We start from the raw sequence: 22,714 nt of genomic DNA on the forward strand, positions 1-22,714 counted from the left end.
GCAAGACCGAAGTGATCCCATAAGTGTTCCGTGAACAAAGTTTTGTACGGAACACTAAAAATTACGTCGCTAATGTGTCGCGTAAGGGAAAGTCGAAACAGCATTCTGAAGGTGATTCCGGACAGATTTAGCTGCCCCATAATGTGGCATTGGATGGAGCAGGTCCGGTCTACTTTGACCTATGCCAAGTAGGTACTGGGCCTAGTATTGTAAAATTAATTAAACATAGTGTAGGTAACTAACATAGCTTTTAAGTTAATGTAACTAACCATATAATTATGGACTTCTGGGTCTGAAATAAAGATATATTTATTTATTTATTTAGTACACATAGGTAAATATGAAGTCTACACCTAGTCCTTTCCCATAATAATGTTCTTTTTTTGACGATCCACATTTTGGAAATTTTACAAAATGCAGAAATTGCCATAAAGGACTTAAGCGCCAAAAGCGTCTATGGCGCTTACAGCTCGCGCGCACAATATCGCCTTGTGTGTAGGGTTGCATATGGAAGAATTAAATGTCCTGATAAAAATCCTGACATCACCCTAAAAATCCGAACATTTCTTGTAGCAGAGATTTGGCGTACCTTGAACGACGTCCCGGCGGCGCGCTGCTCTCTGCGGTATACTGTATCGTGGATCTACTTTTCCCTTTCCCTTCGCCCGTTCCCGTAGCCCCCTCCCCGCGCGCGCATTTTATTTTTATAAGGTCATTTCTAAAAATCCGGACACTTGCCAAGTCCAGCCGCAATCCGGACAAAGGGTCAAAAATCCGGACATGTCCGGACAAATCCGGACGTATGGCAACCCTACTTGTGTGTAATGACCAAAGTAGCACGCTTGTATCACAATGTACTATACTTAATAACTTACTTACTACTGTGGCGCAACGACCTGAAGTACTACAACGTTACTAAATTATAATACTTAGATAGGCGGAAATACTTTGGATGGACAAATTGTAGACACAATAAAATTGATTAACTTTGCCCTTTGGCCATAATTGGAGTGATATACTAACCAACGCGTAGGTATTTATAAAATGCGTTACGAGGATTCCGCAGAATTTATTTTTATACATATCTAAAACCCAGTAATTTTTTGTCATAGATCCAAAAATATTAGCGTGGCGCCATCGCCATATCATATACCTACTTACCCATGTTTATATTTTATTGATTTAAAAAGTAACACAGTCTTCACACGTGATTTAAAATAATTAAACAAGCAAGCGATAAAATATAGTCTTATTATTTAAAACAATAATAAACAGAACAAATAATATCACAAATAATTGGTATTATAACTCATAAGCACCTGCGAGGATAATAAGGGTTTACCTTTTAACTTCAGAGAAAATCCCATTAATTATTCCCATATGCTCTATACAATGTTTCTAAAAAGAAAATAGTTTCCCGACCATTTCGCTTATATTCATTCTGGGGTGTAATTATAGCTAAATAAAGCTCTTTCAATAAAAAACTAACTCTTTATAAAATGAGTTTTTATTTCTATGTGACGGATCCCGAAAATGTAGGTGGGTACTGTAATTTGTAAGGTAAGAGCCTGATTTATTACGTGTAGGTGTGTATTTATTAATGTACAAGTTTCAAGTAAGCTTGAGGGCGATGAGTCGCTCGCAATGCATTTTAACACAAAGAAGTAACTTCAAGAGATATATTTAGGTACCTATGGCTAATTTAATTTACTTCATTACAGGCATATTGCCTATAACAACCATTTGTTTGATACAGTCATCAAGCGCTATAAAACCGGCCATGTTAGCACAATTGATTGAAGACGAAGAACATAACAATAACCAATGTTCTTTGAAAATTATTAAAAACACAGCAGCGTTAAAATATATAACTATAGTCAATGTTAAGAACAACAAATTCCTGGATTATATTTATTCGTTGAATATTAAAACTCAGATGAGGACATTTTTGGCTACAAGACTTAAGCAGCACAACGAAGCTTATGTTGTTCATTGCGATAACCTCGAAGAGTGCGAAAACGGATTCGACGATTTAATAAAGGATATATATTGGAATCCCAGTGCAATATTTTTCTTAACAGTCAAACACTTTAGCTGTTGCAAAGAAGATTTTTTCAGAAAGCTACATTATTTATACGTTTTCAAAACAGTACTTGTGCTTCATGATTATAAATTTTTTTATGATTTTCAACTTGGTGAACATTGTAATTTTACTGTTAATGCTATTAAGGAGTACAAATGTGATAGTCTTTCGTCAGAGAATTCACCTATTTGGGCAGATATTAAAGCCTCTTTGGAAGAACGACATAAAACACCGTACTCGGGATGCAATATATCTGTGATAGTGAGCATTTTGGTGCCACTCGTATTTACCCCATTGGATACCCACGACGAGCCATTTGGATATGAAGAAGAATTCATAAGAATTTTAAAGAGAATTAATTTCACTAATATTTCCATTTCATATAATTCAAATTTGACTAGAAATGGCTTGGTTTGTGAAAATCACACAGCTTCAGGTTTTCTTGGATTGCTTCAACGAGGTGCTATAGACTATCTTTTGGGAGGAACGATTCTGTCCCATTACAGATTGCAAGTTTTTGATTTTACTTACCCTCATTTTTTTGACGATTTCGTGTTAATAGTACCAAAAGCAAGGCAAATTGAAAAATGGGAAGTTATGTACAAAGTGTTTAACCCATTGGTATGGGGACTAATATCCCTAGCGTTTGTATGTGTGACTCTAGTAGCATATTTTATACAGTTTAGTTTTAACAGGGACTTGTACTACTTAGCTTTAACGACATTAGATATGTTCAGTTACTTAACTAATAACCCGCCTAAAAAAAAGATTACATGTTTTGTCTTATCATGGGCTTTATTTGCTTGGCTAATTATTAGTTTCTACCAAAGCGACTTAACAAGTATATTTACAACACCGATGTATTTTAACCAAGTTAATTCCTTGCCCGAAATACTAAGCCAAAACTATAAATTGCACTTAAGTACAGCTGCATATAATTATATGAAGGGAAGCGCGGAGCTAGATATGGGAGGATTAGTACAGAAGAGCACAATATGTAAAAACGACCTTGACGCTCTAAAAGCAGTTGCATATGAAAGAAAACGGTTCACTGTTGTATCTACGTTGAGTTACCTTTACTATAAAGCAGAGTTTTACGATGATAAAGGTGAAGCAACGCTACACCAGGTGGTAGTTCCATATTCCCGTATATTCACAACAGGTTACTTAAGGAAAGGTAACCCTAATTTAAAGCGAATACGCTTTCTTGAACGTCACGTCATTGCTTTTGGATTACAGCACAGGTCTATATCAACATATAGTCATATGAACAAACTAAAGTATTACAAAAATAAACATAATATTTCTAAACCAGTGTTATTTCATGACATAGCCGGAGTTTATTACACATATCTTTGTGGTTGTGTTATTTCAATGGTAACACTTTTAATTGAAGTTGTTTTTAGTAAGTTTAGTTCGTTTCGTTATTGATTCGTATAGATTTCATTATTGAGATATAGTTTGTTTAAAATGGCGCGCTGTATGATTGCTACATAATATGATTTGAATTATTTCATATACATATATGTACCTATAATTAATTAAATTATAGCTATGTTAATATTTAACCTAGAATAGCGTATATTTGGAATGCACGGAGAAAAATCTGAATATCTTGTGTTAAATGTTTAATATTGATACCAACAATACATTTAATTTAAGAAAATACCAAGGAAGTAAGAGAAAATAAAAAGTATTATGTTATTTATTCTTAATATATTACAATTGTATAAAGATTTTTTTTAATACATAATTTATAAATGTATAGAATCAGATATGTAAGTTTTCATTTATGCATCCATGAACTTACAAGTCTGACAATTCGAGTTTTAGTTATTTGACGAGTACCAAAAAATAAAAATGTTGGAACAATAAAAATAATAAGTAGATAATTTTGATTACTTTCCTGATTATTTATTTTGGTATTTTATAAAAATATAACTATACCTACTATTATGAAGTCTCCAGTGTTGCTTTGTATAATTTAAATTTTCCTACAAATTTTTTCACCTCATCTTTTGGGTACGGTTTCAAGGCGAGACATGTGGCTATATTTTCTGGTTGTTCAATCCATAACTTATGAGCTATGTCATTTTCTTTCAGTTTCTCAGCCAATTTCTTCAGTGTTTCTTCATTTGGAACCTGTCACAGAAATGACTACATTAACACTATTTGTTAAGAGTCTCTAGTAAAAACGTACTTACTTATAGGTCATTTTAATAATCTTTAGTTTAGACGTTTCATATATGAATTTTATAATTAATCATTTATATAGGTAGGTAGGACTCTAATATTACTAACCTCTAAAACTACCTTGTGCATATTGTCTAAATCGTTCAAATAACATACTGTCTGCTCGTCGTCTTTGTAAAGGTGTAACACTGCCGTAGCTGCATGGCATGCTTGTGCTACCAATGATCCAATAGACCAACCCAATTCTTTCAACAAATCACTACGCAACAAAACATATTGAACTATTGTATTAGACATTGTGTAAACTCTTTCGGACTTCACCTGTAACGTAAACGTTTAAATTGAAGAATACTTATCAACTTCCTGTACGGTCAATTATATATATGTATAAACTTTATTTTATAAATTTCTTAATAACGCCGCCGTAATCATAAGCTGTTTGTACGATACAATTGTTTATTTAACACAATACAGTCGGCACCCATTAACATTTCACATGAAATAGTTGTCAAAATTGACATTTGTAAATAGAACGAGATTGGTTGCGAATTATTAACAGACGCTCAAACCTCACAAACTGAATTTCGCCAGTAAAGCCAGTCTAGACGTCTAGATCAACGAGCAGTATAAAAGCTGTTAGAATATAACTTTAATAAAAATACGGTTTCAAAGCGCAACTCCCGCTTTTCGTCATCTGGCAACATTGCCACACTGACAGTGACACTTGTTCAAGTGACAAACTGTCATGTCAAAAACACCGCAAAATCGTGGATCTTGTTTTGTGAACTACAAAAAAGCGAAAGCTGCAAAAGCATTCTGACCATCCAATAAAGAAGAAACCGTGTAATCTAATATTAGAAATGGCATCTGGCCTCGAAAACTACGTGAACCAAACAGTGTCTGTCATAACATCCGATGGACGTAATTTCATTGGCACGCTGAAGGGCTTCGACCAAACAATAAACATAATATTAGACGAATCCCATGAAAGAGTATTTTCTTCGTCTACTGGAGTAGCGCAGGTGGTGCTCGGGCTGCACATCATCCGAGGCGACAATGTGGCAATCGTGGGACAAATAGACGAATCCATTGATAGCAGACTGGACCTTGGCAATATTAAAGCTGAACCTTTAGGTGTAATAGCGCATTAACTTCATAATAAATAAACATTATTTCTAATTTACAGTGTGTTTTATGTTTAATCTTAAATTATCATTATTTAAATTTTACTAGATGGACTGTTTGCGTAAACCTGCAGACCAAACCATTGATTTAAATGCTTACTTATCAAATGATACCATACCAAATTATGTTTTAACATTATAAGATCTAACTCAGGAAATATATTGATAATAATTTAGATTATTGTTAGCGCTATATGTATTTTTTACTATTTATTGAGTAAATAAGCAACAGCCATAACTTTTCAAAGATTTTGAGATAGTCAATACATTTCTATATTCAGATAATCTTCCGGTTCTTACATGTTTTTGGTTTTAATATTTTCAAACAAGTTTCGGGGGACTGAAAACCAGAGGTTTTGTTTTATTGCTGACTGTATTTCTCATTTGTATGTCTATGAACTGCTCAAGACCTTTATAATGAACCCAAAACTCGATGTGTTTGTGTTTTTTCATTAATGAGTTCCATTTGCTACCTTCTGACTGCATCATCAGATCAGCTCCGTATTAGCATATTGTTGCATTGTCATCAGAATTATGGTAGTACAGTCAAGGAATTTAAATGCCGACCCATTTCGTACTTTGTCACAGTGACAATCAATATGAAAGCCGCTAGAGACCTCATACGGTTGTCACTGTGACAAAGTACGAAATGGGTCGGAATTTACATTCCTTGACTGTACTTACTCCAAATTTCAACTACATCAGACACCAGGTAGTGTTATTTACAAGATTTGAACCACACACATGTACAAAGATAGTTTGGATATATGGGGTTAAGCTCATAAAAGTGTGTTATTAAAATAATAGACATGCAGTTATAACTTTCAGTTTTATTGCACCTATTTACAAATAGATCCATTATTTACATACATTGAGCTAGTTCATCGTCGTTCAAAAGAAGACAAATTTTCTTTCAATCTAGTATTCCTAATACTGAAGATAAACGAATCATGTTCATCCAATAACATACAAGCAGCATGTAGCTTTGTCATAACAAATTTGATATATTGATCCTTTGCAATAATGCAAAGCTACAATATATCGTCTAAATTTAGGAATATTCAGCCCTATTTCCATTGGCTGTCAAAACTAGCTCTTGATGTCTGAAACCAAAAATGTTTTTAGTAATAGATTTATCTTTACCTCTTTTTAAAGGAATCTCAACACAATATCTTAAAGTCAGTTAAAAAAAGGAAAGAAATATTCATTTATACAAAAGCGTTTGTTTTTTTGGAATTTTTAACCAACAAATAAAAGCAAGTCAACTCTTTTAATATTTCTCTGTATAAAACATTTTCTTTTCAATAATATAGGTACCTCTGGGTCTTATAGTGTAACTAAGATATGGATAAGGTATCACTATCCTCATTTCACTCATTTGTTTCTTCTCTAAGTGAGGGATTAAATGGGGGTGACAAGTTATATTGATATATCTCTGCATTGATTAATTCGGAAAGCTTATTTACATTTTATAGTAAGTGTGACACATTTTATATCATATCTACTTGAAAATTAAACATTATGGTCTAATATCCAACCAAATTATACAACAATAAAAAAAAATTAAATATTGTACCTACCTATGTATGTTCAATTGGAATATTAACTACCTACTTATAAAATAGAGTTAAGCACATCTTTTAGTGGTTATGGAATAGCAACAATAGTTACTTTCAAACAATTCCAAAGGTGTGACTCAAATTACTACTTATAATATAGGCCACCAAACGAAGGAAAAACAGGGGAAATAATTCGTGTATGAGCGAATTTTGGCATAGTTGTAGGTCAAGGTGCCTTACACAACATACTGAAAGTACTGGTTGAGGGGGGGTGTGCTAACGGGTGGAGGGGGGTTTAAAGGTCCCTTTTTTTAGGTTTTCGTAAATAACTCGTAAACGGTGGCTCATAGCAAAAAATGTTCTTATACATAAGTAATCTATATAAAATTGCCTACAAGAAAGATTCCGTACACTTTTTTGCTAGGATCAATATTCAAGAAGATATCAACACGGGAACGTTAATTAAAATCAATTTTGTGGTCTGTTTTTTTATATTTTCGTATAGAACTCGTAAAGAGTGGCCAATAGCAAAACATGTTCTGAAACGTAAATAATCTACACAAAATTTCCTACAAAAAAAATATAGTACACATTTCGCAAAGATCAATATTTAAAAAGTTACTAAAGAAGGAATGTTATTTATAAACAGTTCTAAGGTTCATTTATTTTTAGTTGTACGTAAATAACTCGTAAACGGTAGCTCATAGCAGAAAATGTTCTACAGCACAAATAATCTACATACCATTTTCTACAAAAAATATATTGAATACTTTTTACTAGGCTCAATATTCAAAAAGTTACTAAGCGAGAAAGTTAATTATAATCAATTTTAAAGTATCTTTTTAGTTTTTCATAAACAACTGGTAAACGGTAGCCCATATCAAAAAATGTTCTTTTACATAAATAATCTACATAAAATTTCCTATAAAAAATATACGAAATATTTTTCTCTGGGACTAATATTTTAAAAAATATAAAAGGGGGAATGTTAATTACAATCACTTCGCAGGTCCCTTTTTTTGCTTTTTCATAAATAACTAGTAAACGTTTGCCCATTGCAAAAAAAACGTTATACTTAAATAATCGTGATAAAATTCTCTACAAAAAATATTATTTATACTTTTTCGCTAGGATCAATATTTCATGAGATATTAAAGGGGGAAATTTAATTTTAATCAATTTGCCGGTTTTTTTTTTAGTTTTTCGTAAATAACTTGTAAACGGCGGCGCATAGCAAAAATTGTTCATATACATAAATAATTAACATAAAATTGCCTACAAGAAAGATCTAGTACACTTTTTCGCTAGGATCAATATTTAAAAAGATACTAAAGAGAGAAATTTAATTATAATCAATTTACACATAATAGAGTCTGGCTACTGAAATTTTACCCAAATGTTTGGCGGGAAATTCAAAAAATCTTGGGCTGGTCACACTTTGTGTAGTAGGAATTATAGTTTTGATACTAGAAAATATTTTTGATTTTCTGTGCACACGTAAGGTACCTAAAGGATATAAGTAAGTTGAATATACGTAGACGTGCACTCAAAGACAGCTCACATCATTTCTACAACTATGTAAAGTACAGTCAACGATAAACACATATGCTTACACTTTCTCACCATATACCATTGTCACAAGGCGAAAAATGAAATGTAGTGTAAATAAGACCTAGTTCGATAATACCATAATATTAATCCATCACCAAAAAATTTAAATAAGTACGAGTACATACTATGCCAAATTTCAACTCAAGGTCAAGTTCAACTTACTTGTCTTACTACATTTGCATTTTTCTTGCTTGCTTGGTTTGCTTACAGAAAAGACAGACGGCGAATAGGTATTTAAAACTACTAAGGTCCACTTGCACCATTCCACTAACCCGGGATTAACCGGTTAAACCTGGAGAGCCATGGTTTTCAGTACAATTTGACACTAGGTTAACGGTTTAACCGCTTAACTCCGAGTTAGTGGGATGGTGCAAGTGGGTCTAAGTTACAATTAATAATTTTGACTAAGATGAATATTTACACATTTAACTAACCATGACTAAGGGTCGGTTGCACCAAACCGTCTGTCACCGTTAAAGCGTTCACTAAATGTATTTGTATGGGAAATTTCATACTTCACTGCTGTTTGACGTTAATCAGTCTGTTAAATGTGGTTGGTGCAATTGGGCCTTATTCGCTGTAGTTAAAATCGGACTCTAAATATTCTGCTTCTAAGTAGTTATCAAAGTCGGACAGCAAATACTCCGGCTCCGAGTCCCCTCCTGTATATTGATCAGAACTGCTAGAAGACTCGTCATCACCGACGCTTATGACAAATCTTTTCATGTGAGCAGTTATGTTATCCTTTTGCATGTACTGATTTTCTATGTGGACAACATGATCAGTCATTTTTTTCCAATCGTTAGGGGTCACGCTTTCGAAGCAATCTCTAATAGTTCTTTCAAACTCTTGCGCAGATTGGGCTATATTTTTGCTGGCCACTTTTCGCTTAGCGATACTCCAAATCAGCTCTATGGGGTTCAAGAAACAGTGATATGGTGGCAGTCTTAGAACCTCGTGCCCATGAGTCCTGAGTATCTCATCTGCTTCGTAGATAGGCTCTTCTGTATGCTGTCCAATCAAACACAAGAGTTGTTCTTTGGTACAACGTTCACCAAACGGTATCGATTTCTCTATAAGCCAGTTTTGCAAATCTGCTTTTCGGGATTGTCGATTTGGCAGCTTATTAATTTGCACAGTGTGGTAACTAGCATTGTCTAAAACGACTACACTCGGTTCGTGCAAATTCGGCACCAATTTTTCCCGTAACCATTTGTTGAAGTTTGCCGCATTCATGTCATGATGATAGTCAGCTGCGATCGATTTAGTGCTGAATACTAGCAATGCATTGGGCACAAAGCCACTTTCAGAACCAGCATGCACAATGATATATCTTTTTCCTTGAGAAATGTTTTCAATCAAACCTGTTGTGGACGGGCCCTGCCAAGACTTTTTTGGTTTGTAATGTTGGTGAACATAAGTTTCGTCCAGATATATTATCGGTTTGCCTTCAGCACGTTTCAAAGCAATGGTTCTCAAGAAATGATGCCGCCAAGCTGCAATATCGTGCCGCTCAATTAGCTCTGAACGTTCATTCTTGTTCTGTTTAAATTCAAAACCGTTTGCCAACAATATTTGACGTAAAGTTTCTTTGCATCCAGTAAAATTAATCGATTCTTTTAAATCAGCCAAAAGGGTTCTGAGAGTAGGTACTTGTTTTCTGACCACATAATATTCATTAATTTTATTTTTGATGGCTTGAACATCGAAGCTATCCAAGTTTGATTTGGTAGCTTGATGAGGCCGCTTTTGCCCCGGAGTACTAAAGTCACCATTGTTTTGTTTGCCTTCATTTAGTATATTTTTCAAAGTTGAAACACAAAAACCTGTACGAAAAAAACTTTAATCAATAATATAATTTAATAATAATGGTAGACTCGCAAAATTGCAATCAATATGGTGGTAATTTCCATTTTGCGAGTTTCATACGTCTGTCTATGTGACCATTAAGTTACGTTACTTTAGGTTAGGTCAATGGTTAAGTTAAGTAGGTATACCTAAAGATTCCATCGACACGTTGGCCGCTCATATACACGTACACGGTGGGTAAAAAATAACTGCAGTCCCGGTGCCAGGGAGGTTTTAGGATTAATACTGAGCAACTTACCCTCTCATAGAAAATGGACCAGCCAAAATGTATACGAGTATTATGAAACAGCCAAATTTTTTTTCGCAATGCCTGGGTTGGTCCCATAGTAAAAAATGCTCAGTATAACCCCAAAACTTCCCTGTCAACGAGAATGCTAACTGCATTCTCGTTAACAGCCACACTGTATGGACATTGGACATGTTTCGAAACGTTAACGTTTATTTTATATTTTTATATCAACTTTAACTACTGACCAGTCACTCCACAGATTTCTTCTAAATATTGGTTTTCAGTAAATAACTCCTTACGTTCCAATGTTTTGATTTTGTTGATATTTTCCAGAATTTCTAATTTAACCGTTTCTTTACACACTTGTCCTGTTTATGAGATTCAGGCATTAATAAATTTACGTACTTAATCAAACTTATAGGCAAATTTTAGAACTAGTACCTACTTAAAGTATCAAAATATTAGAGCACCAACCTACTAAATTGCTTACGACTTGTAAACATTGCAGTTTTTCTTTATATAACGCTTCTTGGCGACTGCGTACATTACCGTAATTGTTTGCGAGTTTAAATAATAGGTTCCGGACCTCACTCGGTATAGTCATTATTAATATTCTTTCAAATAAACCGCTTATATACCGCGAACAATTTGAATGGATGACATAAATTGACAACAGACTTTTAGCTTTTTTAAAAATCATAGACAATTGGTGATACCACAAGGAAATATCAGTCAACAAAATTTGGCTAGCCAGACTCTAGTAACTTTATTTTTAAGATTGGGACGTATAGTTCTATAAATAAAATGTCTAATTATCTTCTAAAACTACAAAATCATCATCATCATCATTGCTGACGGTGATTTAGATGGGGGCTCTGTTAGTGCATGAGCCAGAGCATACACCGCAGACACTGGAGCACGAAATTCCTGCTTTCCGGCAGCTGCATCGCGCCCCACACCCGGTCGTGCATCGGCAAAATATGGTGTTGAGAATGGAGTCAGGTGCCACTGGGTCGTAGGTTGTCACCCTTTTGACGTTTCCTGCAGTAGTGAAGTCGACAGTAGCATTATTGCAACGCGACATTAATGCCGACTGCATTACTGCCGCAATTGTCAACATCAATGTTGCTTAGTATATATTTGCTATTTGCGACAGTAATGCAGTCGACAGTAATGTCGCACTGCAATACTACTGCATTACTGCCCGAAAAATTACCTTTTCAACTTTTCCTGAACTAGTGCAGTCGACTGTAACACTATTACAGCGCAAATGTCAAAATCAATGTTGCTGCGCGATTTTCGTCATTTGCGACAGTAATGCGGTTGGCAGTAATGTCCCGGTGGAATACTGTAGCAGTAATGCTGGCGTAGTCTGAATCCAAACGGTACCTTAAGGCTGATATGAAAGATGTAGTAGTAAAAATTTTCGCTGTCTTCGGGTAAGTCTCGGTAGCTCAGTTGGCTTGGCAGAACAATAGGTTGGTTCCAGAGTGTATATAATCTTTTTTGTATGAAATTTTATGTAGATTATTTATGTTCATGAATATTTTTTTGTGTGGGAGCATAAAATTGATTATAACTAACTTACCGGCTTTAATATCTTTTTTACTATTGATCCTAGCGAAAAAGTGTACGGAATCTTTCTTGTAGGCAATTTTATGTAGATCACTTATGTATCAGAACATTTTTTGGTATGAGCCACCGTTTACGAGTTATTTACGAAAAACTAAAAAAAGGGACCTTTAAACCCCCCTCCACCCGTTAGCACACCCCCCATCCACCAGTACTTTCAATATGTTGTGTAAGGCACCTTGACCTACAACTATGCCAAAATTCGCTCATACACGAATTATTTCCCCTGTGTGGCTGTTTTTGGTCTTCATTTGGTGGCCTAATACTTACAACAGATATTAGTCTAAAATAGTATAACTAATTTAATACGATGTTCAAATTGTTAAGTTACAAGTAATTACTATGTGCCTATTACACCCTAATAACCAACTAAATCTATACAGGTACCTTGTAAAGCTAACTTCAAATCACTCAATCTTTATATATTTGGACTTTTATGCCACTCCTGGAATATGGAAGTAGTTAAAATAAACTAGTTTGGCGATTCTGTGATAAATATCGGCTAATATTATATATGTGAATCACCTATGAGTATCGGATTAAAATATTTCGAGTTCCCTTAGGAGATCACTTTAGTTTTTGTGTACATTCAAGGATCTTCTAGGCGATTTCTCAGGCGAGTATAATTATAACATTATGGTCTAATATCACGAGTGTTTTGTTCACCATTATATGATTTTGTAGCATTATAATAATCCTGCTACTTTCAGGCTAAGAACGAGCCCCGTAAAATTCATGAGCTACGAAACCTGTACGTTAGACGTCAACTTTTTTCCTCCGATAAAAATGGCACTAAAATCACAATCAGAACTCTATAACGTGCATTTTTCAAATATTGCCCGAATTCTCCGATCTCCGCCAATGTAAGTAATAAGGATCTAGTCCCGAATCTCCGATTTTCCGGATCTAGTAGGTAATGTAGAAGTACTAGTGCTCGACGATGGACTAGTATTCGACATGGGCACTTTATGTCAAAGTGACACGGATTAAATTTGAATACAGAAAAATCTTCGCCGTTCAAATTTAACCTATATTATTTGACATAAGTGCCCATGTCGAATACTAGTGCAGCGTCGAGGTACTTCTACCTTACGTAGTAAGGATAAGAAGAAGGAGAATTATAGCTAACTAATTGACAAGTTTCGTCGCTCCCGAAATCGTTAATCTATTTCCGGGGCTAGTTCTCAGTCTATTTTTGGCAAACGTAAACGAAAATATATAGCTAAACATAATTTATCATGAATCCGGAAGCGTTAACGGAAAATTGCTGAACAACTTTTTACATCAATGATAACTTGATAAATAAGCAATTGAATACCAAAAGTAGGTAACTAGGTAGTGTAATATGTGATATTACCTTTGCAACTTTTCCTTGTATTTCTGTGTATTATATGTCTGGAAAAACTGTTTTCCATATTCGAAAGTTGCTATCATTATGGCACAAGCTGGTGCTACTTTAAATATTCGAGGTAGCAAGCCTGTGAAAAGTCCTTTAACGCCATGGTTATTGTAGATATTTTTAGCGATGTCTTGCATATTGGAAGCCCTCTGACGATGTTTGTTGTCTGTAAATGATAACAATTTTATTGTAGATAGGTAGATACTCTTGAAATTTCTATTGATGTTGACAATACTAACATATTACACCGCAGGTCATAATCTAATTCTTTTTATCCTAAAATCGACAAAAAAACAGGGAAAATCGGAAGTGAAACGTCCTAGGCGCTCAATGCTTAGTTGTTCAGATTAGGAAAAAAAAATACAAAAACCGTGTGTCGGACCACGCATACGGGAGGGTATATCCGCATTATCCGTTGTATTTTCATACAACACAAGAGCCTTATAATGTAAGTAGGTATATAATTATAAGGGATCCGCGCTTTAGGCACTCACCCCTAAAAAACCGGACAAGTGCGAGTCGGAATTGCCCACCTACGGATCTGTACAAACTTCGCTAAGTACCTATTATTTGTTATTTTTTACTAATTTATAGTTTTCAGATTCTTCCCTGTAGGAACTTGTAGTAAAAGACGATAGTACGTGCTAAATTTCAAGAGAATTACTTCCCATTGATCGGGAAGTAATTCTCTTGAGAGTATCGAAATTTACGGTTTTAGCGACATAAACCCGCCGTATCTTTTTGTTACGTTAACTTAGAAGTTTGATTTTTTTACAGATTAAGGGTTTTAATTTTAACCGGATACCTCCGTCCCCGAGGTAAAGGGCCTTGACAGACAGACAGATGAACAGGTTCCCATTTTTTCCTTAGGCCTAGGGAACCCTAAAAAAGGTCGATGTTTATGACTAGTAGTAATATGTACCTACTGGCAAAATTCCAGTGGGACTAGTAGGAAAACTTAGAATGGTATGATAAATCTAATATTGTCTGTCAGAGGTGAAATTAGTGAATGACAAACCTGAGTAAATCTCCTTTTCACCCAATTCTATTTGTTGGTGTGTCTTCACTACATCAAAAGGTAGCGTGATGAAAGCAGCCAGCTGTAAAGATAATATTTACCAACATTAAATTATCAGTAAGAAAAATAAGAACACCCTATGCGTGGATGTTATTCCTGTTGGAGTGAAATAAATAAACCTATTACTTAGGTCCTTTAGCAACCTTTATACTTTGTACGAATCTTAAAGAAATTTATGATTTAGATATCTAAAGTTTAATGTTCATCATAATAAGCCCAATTAACCAAATAAATTGCTAATAGGTACTTACACTGCCTGCAACAGAACCACAAAAGAAATTGAACAAAAATGTGTGTTTCTCAGGATTAGCATCAGGTGGGCTGAACTTTCTTTTTGTAGTTTCAAATGTTGTCCAATAAATACCTGAAATTAAAGGAGGGTTGTACTAGGTATTCGACGGTATTAACTAGTGATATTTTATAAGTATTTCCCATCACGGAACAAATGGTGTCCCGGTCTTTTGGGAGGCGTGCGTGGAGCCGAAGCCAACACGTAGAGGCCCTTTTGACACTTTAATGAAATGTAAGGGGTACACCGAGCGGATGCTGCCCTTGCCCGTGTCATGGGATGCACCCAGAGTGTAAGTAGTGATTTATTATTATATTTACTGGAGCACAGAATAAATAATAGTACTAGGTACAGAACTACAGAAGACTCACTCTCTAACAAAACGCGTCTGTTACGATCAGCACAGATATGGCCGCTAGGTGGCGACAGCGCCACGCGCGGCTTATGGCTTTCCCCAAAATTGGGGTGGAACGGATGTACTTTAAGCTACCTGTAGCAAAGCGACGAAATCGCGGAGGAGTGAGCCACGCCTGACTGGAGTAAAAAAGGCACGTAAAATACTTTACCCGAAAATGGAACATCTCTGAGAAGAGTAGATCCCAGTCCTCTAAATAATCCTCGGAAACCTTCGTATTTCACAACCTGTCTTAAGGCGGCATTGATTTCTGAAAGAGCAAGTGTGATACAGGCCGTGATCATAGTAGTTTATTGTTTATGTTGATATGAGTTGGATAAAAATGAATATTACCCATTACACTTTAAATTAAATAATTTGATCAAAGTCAGAGCTATACATTGCACAACTTCAATTGGCTTTACAACCTTAGACTGGTCATATTTTTCAAAACGATTTCGATTGGCAAAGCATATTACTTTTTGGCAACCGGGTTTTTTAACCTAATTAGACCCCGCTGAATCCGAATTTGCCGGTTGCTTGATCGAATTCTTGACCGGAAGTGAGATATTTGACATTAAAGGTCCCTTTTTTTCGTTTTTCGTAAATAACTCTTAAACGGTGGCGCATAGCAAAAAATGTTCTATTACATAAGTAATCTGCATAAAATTACCTACAAGAAACATTCAGTACAATTTTTCGCTAGGATCAATATTCAAAGAGATTTTAACGCGGGAAATTTAATTATAATCACTTCTAAGGTCCCGTTTTTTAGGTTTTCGTAAATAACTCATAAACGGTGACTAATATCAAAAAATGTTGTTAGACTTTAATAATCTACACAAAATTTTGAATAAAAAAGATCCAGTACGCTTTTCGCAGGGATCAATATTTAAAAAGATAATAAAGAGGGAAAGTTAATTATAATAAATTCTAAGGTTCCTTGTTTTTATTTTTTCGTTAATAATTTGAAAAGTATGACTCATAGCAAAAAAAATCTTATACATAAATAATAAACGTAAAATTTCCTACAAGAAACATTGAGAACACTTTTCGCTAGGATCAATATTTAAAAAGACAAAGCAGCGGGTAAGTTAATTATAATCAACTAGCTGTTGCCCGCGACTTCGTCCGCGGAATCTTATCTTCAACATTTTACATCTTTAGTACCGTAAAATGGGGTGAGTTGGGTGAAATTTGACTTTCAAACCTCGATAAAATTTTATTTTTACATGTGAAAACTGAATGGTGGTTCGGACGTTTGTATTTTAGTTTGTATTTTATTTTGGGTAGTTCCATTTCATAACTTTGACGATAAAGAGGAAAACCCACCTCACCCCGTAGTGCCTCGTATTTGGGGTGAGACGATTTTTCATACAAAGGTGATTTTGGAAGATTGTCCAATCGATTTTTTTTTATTATGCGTATTACTATAGCCCCATTTTAAATTGGAATACATTATTTTTGTAGCAGGAGCCTTAAAATACCTTCTCACCCCCCTCTCAAACCTTCTCTCCCCATTCATAACCCAACTCTCCCCGCGAAACCTACTCACCCCGTTTTACGGTACCTATAATTTTCATATCCAAGCAATGTTGAAATTAAGTACTTTTCTTTTTTAGCAAGTTGTATGAAGTTTTAAGTCAAGTGGATTTTGATGTTGGTTGCTGAAATTACTTTTCTTGTATTCTCATAATAGGTACCTATGCCCTTATACAAAGATTCAAGTTCCGCACTCACAAAATATCTGATCTCCATACAAACTTTCAACCCCTTTCTCACCACCTTGGGGGATGATTTTAAAAAATGCTTGAATTAGTTTTCATGTTTTTTAATTTAATACCCTTTTTTTGCAAAAAGTTCAAGTTCCTAGCTAAAAATTAAATTTACACCCCAAGATGAACTTTCAACCCCTATTTCACCCCCTTAGGGATTGAATTTCCAAAAACGTTGCAATTACTTTCTTTTAGTAATCGGCTATTATGTCTTTCTAATAAGTTTCAAAGCATTTGTAATGGATTCAAACTTTGAACCCCATTTTAACCCTGTTAGGGGATGAATTTTACAAATCGCTGAAATCACTTTTATTGTCTTCTAATATTATCCCCAAATGCAAAGATTTCAATCCCGCGCTCGAAAAATTTTTTGATATCCATACAAACTTTCAACCCCTTTTTCACCACCTTAGGGGATGAATTTTCAAAAACGCTGAAATTCGTTTTCTTGTATTTTAATGATATATAATTTAACTAAGTTTCAAATTCCTAACTCAAAATAAAACTTTAACCCCATACAAACTTTCATCCCCTTTTTAACCCTGTTAGGGGATGAATTTTACAAAACGCTGAAAATACTTTTATTGTCTTCTAATAATATCCCCAAATACAAAGATTCAAGTCCCGCGCTCGAAAAAAAATTTGATATCCATACAAACTTTCAACCCCTTTTTCACCACCTTGAGGGATGAATTTTCTAAAACGCTGAAATTAGTTATCTTGTATTTGAATTTGATACTTTTTTACAAAGTTTCAAGTTCCTAGCTTAAAATAAAATTTGCACCCGAAGACGAACTTTCATCCCCTTTTTAACCCCCTTAGGGGTTGAATTTCCAAAAACGTTGCAATCACTTTTTTTTATAATCAGCTATTATGCATTTTTAAGAAGTTTCAAAGCATTTGTAATGGATTAAAATTTTCAACCCCCTTTTAACCCTGTTAGGGGATGAATTTTACAAAACGCTGAAATTACTTTTCCTGTCTTCTAATAATATCCCTAAATACAAAGATTCAAGTCCACCACTTGAAATTTTTTTTGATATCCATACAAACTTTCAACCCCTTTTTCACCACCTTAGGAGATGAATTTTCAAAAACGCTGAAATTAGTTTTCTTGTATTTTAATAATATATCTTTTTACGAAGTTTCAAATTCCTAGCTTAAAAGAAAACTTTAACCCCATACATACTTTCATCCCCTTTTTAACCCCCTTAGGGGTTGAATTTCTCAAAATCGCTTCTTATCTCTTGTACACTTTATAAATGCAACCTGGTGTGCAAATTTCAACTTTCTGGCTTTTGCAGTTTCGGCTCTGCGTTGATGAATCAGTCAGTCAGTCAGTCAGTCAGTCAGTCAGTCAGTCAGGACACTTGCATTTATATATATAGATTTTAAAGTCCCTTTTTAGTTTTTTGTAAATAACTCGTAAACGATGTCCCATAGCAAAATAGGTTTTTAAGAACAAATTATGTACATAAAATTTCCTCCAAAAAACATCTAGAACACTTTTCTCTAGGATCAATATTTCAAGCGATATTAAAGGAAGAAAGTTAATTACAATCAGTTTACAGGTCACTTTTTTTTAGAGTTTCGTAAATAACTTGTAAACGGTGGCCCATTGCAAAACAATATTCTACATAAATACTAAACATAAAATTGTCCACAAAAAAGGTTCTGTACACTTTTTCGCTACGATCAATATTCAAAGAGGTATTAAAGGGGGTAAGTTAATTATAATCAATTTTCAGGTCCCTATTTTTTAGGTTTTCGTAAATGACTCGTAAAATAAGGCTCATAGCAAAATAAGTTCTTAATGTTCTTGTAAATAAATAATCGATATAAAATTTTCTACGAAAAACATATGGAACACTTTTCTCTTTTTAGGGTTCCGTACCTCAAAATGAAAATAAACCGGCCAAGTGCGAGTCGGACTCGCGTTGCAAGGGTTCCGTACATTACCCAATTTTTAACAATGTATTTTGTATATGTGAAACGCGAGTGATTGCCTTTAAAAAACCTCTCGGGATCGGTTCAAAAACTAAGTAATGCCCGACTCGCGCTTGACTGCATAATTCTATTAGGTTTTCCTGTCATCTATAGAGGTTCTATTCTGTATATTTTTTCAAAATTTTAGACCCAATAGTTTCGGAGATAAAGCCCCTCCCCCCAAAATAAAACATTAAAATACAAAAAATGACCATCGGGGGGATGGTCTGGCCTTTATCTCCGAAACTACTGGGCCTACATTTTTAAAATAAAATAAAATAGTTCTTTACCTATATAGACGAAAACCTAAAAATAGGGACCTGGAAATTGATTATAATTAACTTACCCCTTTTAATACCTCTTTAAATATTGATTGTAGCGAAAAAGTGTACAGAACCTTTTTTGTGGACAATTTTATGTTTAGTATTTATGTAGAATATTGTTTTGCAACGGGCCACCGTTTACGAGTTATTTACGAAAAACTAAAAAAAAGTGACCTGTGAACTGATTGTAATTAACTTTCTTCCTTTAATATCGCTTGAAATATTGATCCTAGATAAAAGTGTTCTGGATGTTTTTTGGAGGAAATTTTATGTAGATAATTTGTTCTTAAAAACCTATTTTGCTATGGGACATCGTTTACGAGTTATTTACAAAAAACTAAAAAGGGACTTTAAAATTGGTTATAATTAACTTACCCGCTGCTTTGTCTTTTTAAATATTGATCCTAGCGAAAAGTGTTCTCAATGTTTCTTGTAGGAAATTTTACGTTTATTATTTATGTATAAGATTTTTTTTGCTATGAGTCATACTTTTCAAATTATTAACGAAAAAATAAAAACAAGGAACCTTAGAATTTATTACAATTAACTTTCCCTCTTTATTATCTTTTTAAATATTGATCCCTGCGAAAAGTGTACTGATTCTTTTTTGTTCAAAATTTTGTGTAGATTATTAACGTCTAACAACATTTTTTGATATTGGCCACCGTTTATGAGTTATTTACGAAAACCTAAAAAACGGGACCTTAGAAGTGATTATAATTAAATTTCCCGCGTTGAAATCTCTTTGAATATTAATCCTAGCGAAAAATTGTACTGAATCTTTCTTGTAGGCAATTTTATGTAGATTACTGATGTAATAGAACATTTTTTGCTATGCGCCACCGTTTAAGAGTTATTTACGAAAAACGAAAAAAAGGGACCTTTAATGTCAAATATCTCACTTCCGGTCAAGAATTCGATCGAGCAACCGGCAAATTCGGATTCAGCAGGGTTTAATTAGGTTAAAAAACCCGGTTGCCAAAAAGTAATATGATTTGCCAGTCGCATCAAGAAGGAGAGCGATTTTGAATCTTTTTGTCTAGTCTACCTCATTTTGTTTCCACTAATGAAAATATGCCAAGTGCCCAGATCAAATAACTATAATATGACACACAAACTAGTGGGGTTTTGTTATTCTAAAAATATTATTTCCGGTGCTGTACGTCTCTTAGACCATATAAGCTTAGTTTTACCTGAGTAAGTAAGTTTTTTTGACTGCATTTTTGTTCTTATCAGTTCCAGTGGGCTGACAATAGTCACAGCTATGGTCCTAGCTGATGCACCAGATATCAATGGTATCCACATGGGTTGATCAGCTGAAAGATTTTAAGTTCCAAATAAATTTAGTATGATATTTAAGATTTCAGGGTTGATGATTTGGGAAACAATGATAGCAAATGTTTTTGTATATTTAAGCTATGGATCCAAACTAATATTATAAATGCCAAAGTAATTCTTTCTGTCACACTTATACTGCAGAACTGTTTAATAAAATTTGGGTGAGACATAGCATGGGATAGTTTTTATCATGGAAATTGATGGCCAAAGCTACTAATTAACACAATAAAATAATAAAAGTATTTCTCCAACTTATGCACTAGGGGACTTAGAATACAGCAACATAATTATTGTGTAAGTAATCAATGCCAAGGCACTTGTGAAATGTTAATGCAACATTATTCAATTCCACCAGAGCTGAGCTCAACTGTAAATACTCAACCTTGAAATTGTATATTGAGTTCAACTATAACAGCTAGTACAACAGATTTGTAGAAGCATATGGTACAAAAGAAACAAGATCGAAGTGATCCCATAAGTGCTCCATAAACAAAGTTTTGTACGGAACACTAAAAATCAGATATCTGCCAAATATTTGCAAATGGAGTAATAGTTTTTTTTTTGTGGTAAATGTATGGTGGGCTGCTCCCTAACAGTTCTAATAAAATTCAAACTTACTTGTCTTTGTAAGGTTATTATATAATGTTTTCGTTTTGTATCTGAGTTGTTCATATGTGACAAAATATATCACAGTACAGGGTAGAGCCAAAATCAGTGTTGGACTCAAACCAGACCATAAAGCAGGAACTCCTTCCAATTTAGCAATTTTATAGAAAGCATCCTGTAACATTTAAAAATTTATAACTGCTGTTAATCAATATTACTCAAAGCCTGAAATAAGTCATTCTTAAGATAAGAGGATTATAACAATAAAGGAAATGTAAAGTTAAGGCACATTATCTGAATAAAAACAAAATATACTATATAAAAGTTTAGGCACCATAGTTCCGTGGAAGTGTACTCGGCGTGGTATCCAACCTGTTTCACCACAGGGGCATAGATGTTCCATCAAACCATTGCAGTATAGGTAACACTTATTAGACAATAATGCCTTCTGTTGTGCTTGCAAACGTATTTTAACCACGTCCAAGGGAGTCACTGAAAAATTAAATAACACTAATTTACCAAACATATTATATGAAGGTCACGTTAAATTAAATATTCAGATTTATTATTCTTACTGAATAATGAGGTTACAAGTGCACCGGAACATGCTGATGCCATTTGCTGAAACGGTGTAATTCGGAATTGGGGGTCATCTTCCCTAATCATTTTTTTCTTCAAATAGGGCGCAACAGTAGATACTAAAAGGTCTTAATCAGAATTAAAATTTAAAATAAAAACAATGTTTTTTTCGGATTTCATCATATGACAGTCTTTTTTTTTTTTTTTTTAATTCGTCCTTTCTGGACAGGCTAAGACCAAAGGCCATACTGCCTAGTCTTCGGTAAAATTAACTTTCATAAGTCATTTTAGTTGTAAAGTCTTCCTTTTTTTTTCCATAAGTCAAATCCAATAAACATGTCTTCATGTCGTCTTGTTTTGACGATTGGTGTCAGTTCTGTCAATGTCAAACGGAGCCAATAATGCACAGCCAAAATAATGCGCGACCGCATAATTACGACGGACAATGGTATATATATTTAAGCGCCACACGCAACTTATTTATAATTTCTCTCCCGCGACTATAGCTGCGAAATGGCATGTGAATTTAGATAATTACCCGCTAAATAGGTGCAACGAATTCTAGCCCTCGCAGGTCCAGCTCTGGG

At 34.3% G+C, this 22,714-nt stretch overlaps 4 protein-coding genes across 5 annotated transcripts in view; 1 reads left to right on the forward strand and 3 right to left on the reverse strand.

Moving 5' to 3' along the window:
- Positions 1-22,714, reverse strand: part of LOC134676421 (vacuolar protein sorting-associated protein 4) — a 517,731-nt gene that overhangs the window by 10,178 nt on the left and 484,839 nt on the right. The window lies entirely within an intron of this gene.
- Positions 3,699-4,767, reverse strand: LOC134679621 (putative peptidyl-tRNA hydrolase PTRHD1). Its single transcript, XM_063538573.1, has 2 exons — positions 4,385-4,767; positions 3,699-4,225 (listed from the first exon to the last, which is right to left on the reverse strand). Exons 1-2 carry the CDS (start codon positions 4,571-4,573, stop codon positions 4,037-4,039), a joined length of 378 nt encoding a protein of 125 aa, XP_063394643.1. The 5' UTR covers positions 4,574-4,767; the 3' UTR covers positions 3,699-4,036.
- LOC134679622 (U6 snRNA-associated Sm-like protein LSm8) lies at positions 5,011-5,459 on the forward strand. Its single transcript, XM_063538574.1, has one exon. The coding sequence runs from the start codon at positions 5,137-5,139 to the stop codon at positions 5,425-5,427; it is 291 nt and encodes a 96-aa protein (XP_063394644.1). The 5' UTR covers positions 5,011-5,136; the 3' UTR covers positions 5,428-5,459.
- Positions 6,292-22,343, reverse strand: LOC134675902 (probable mitochondrial glutathione transporter SLC25A40). Of its 2 annotated transcripts, none has more exons than XM_063534244.1 (9): positions 22,124-22,342; positions 21,883-22,040; positions 21,561-21,723; positions 20,798-20,920; positions 15,693-15,791; positions 15,089-15,201; positions 14,778-14,859; positions 13,718-13,925; positions 6,292-6,563 (listed from the first exon to the last, which is right to left on the reverse strand). In XM_063534244.1, the coding sequence occupies exons 1-9, from the start codon at positions 22,212-22,214 to the stop codon at positions 6,512-6,514; spliced, it is 1,089 nt and encodes a 362-aa protein (XP_063390314.1). In that variant the 5' UTR covers positions 22,215-22,342; the 3' UTR covers positions 6,292-6,511. The 2 variants fall into 2 exon arrangements, with proteins under 2 accessions (XP_063390314.1, XP_063390322.1); XM_063534252.1 differs by lacking the exon at positions 6,292-6,563 and adding an exon at positions 12,645-12,805 and having other exon boundaries at positions 22,124-22,343.

This window comes from Cydia fagiglandana, chromosome 2, assembly GCF_963556715.1.
Source record: "Cydia fagiglandana chromosome 2, ilCydFagi1.1, whole genome shotgun sequence".
Lineage (NCBI taxonomy): Eukaryota > Metazoa > Arthropoda > Insecta > Lepidoptera > Tortricidae > Cydia > Cydia fagiglandana.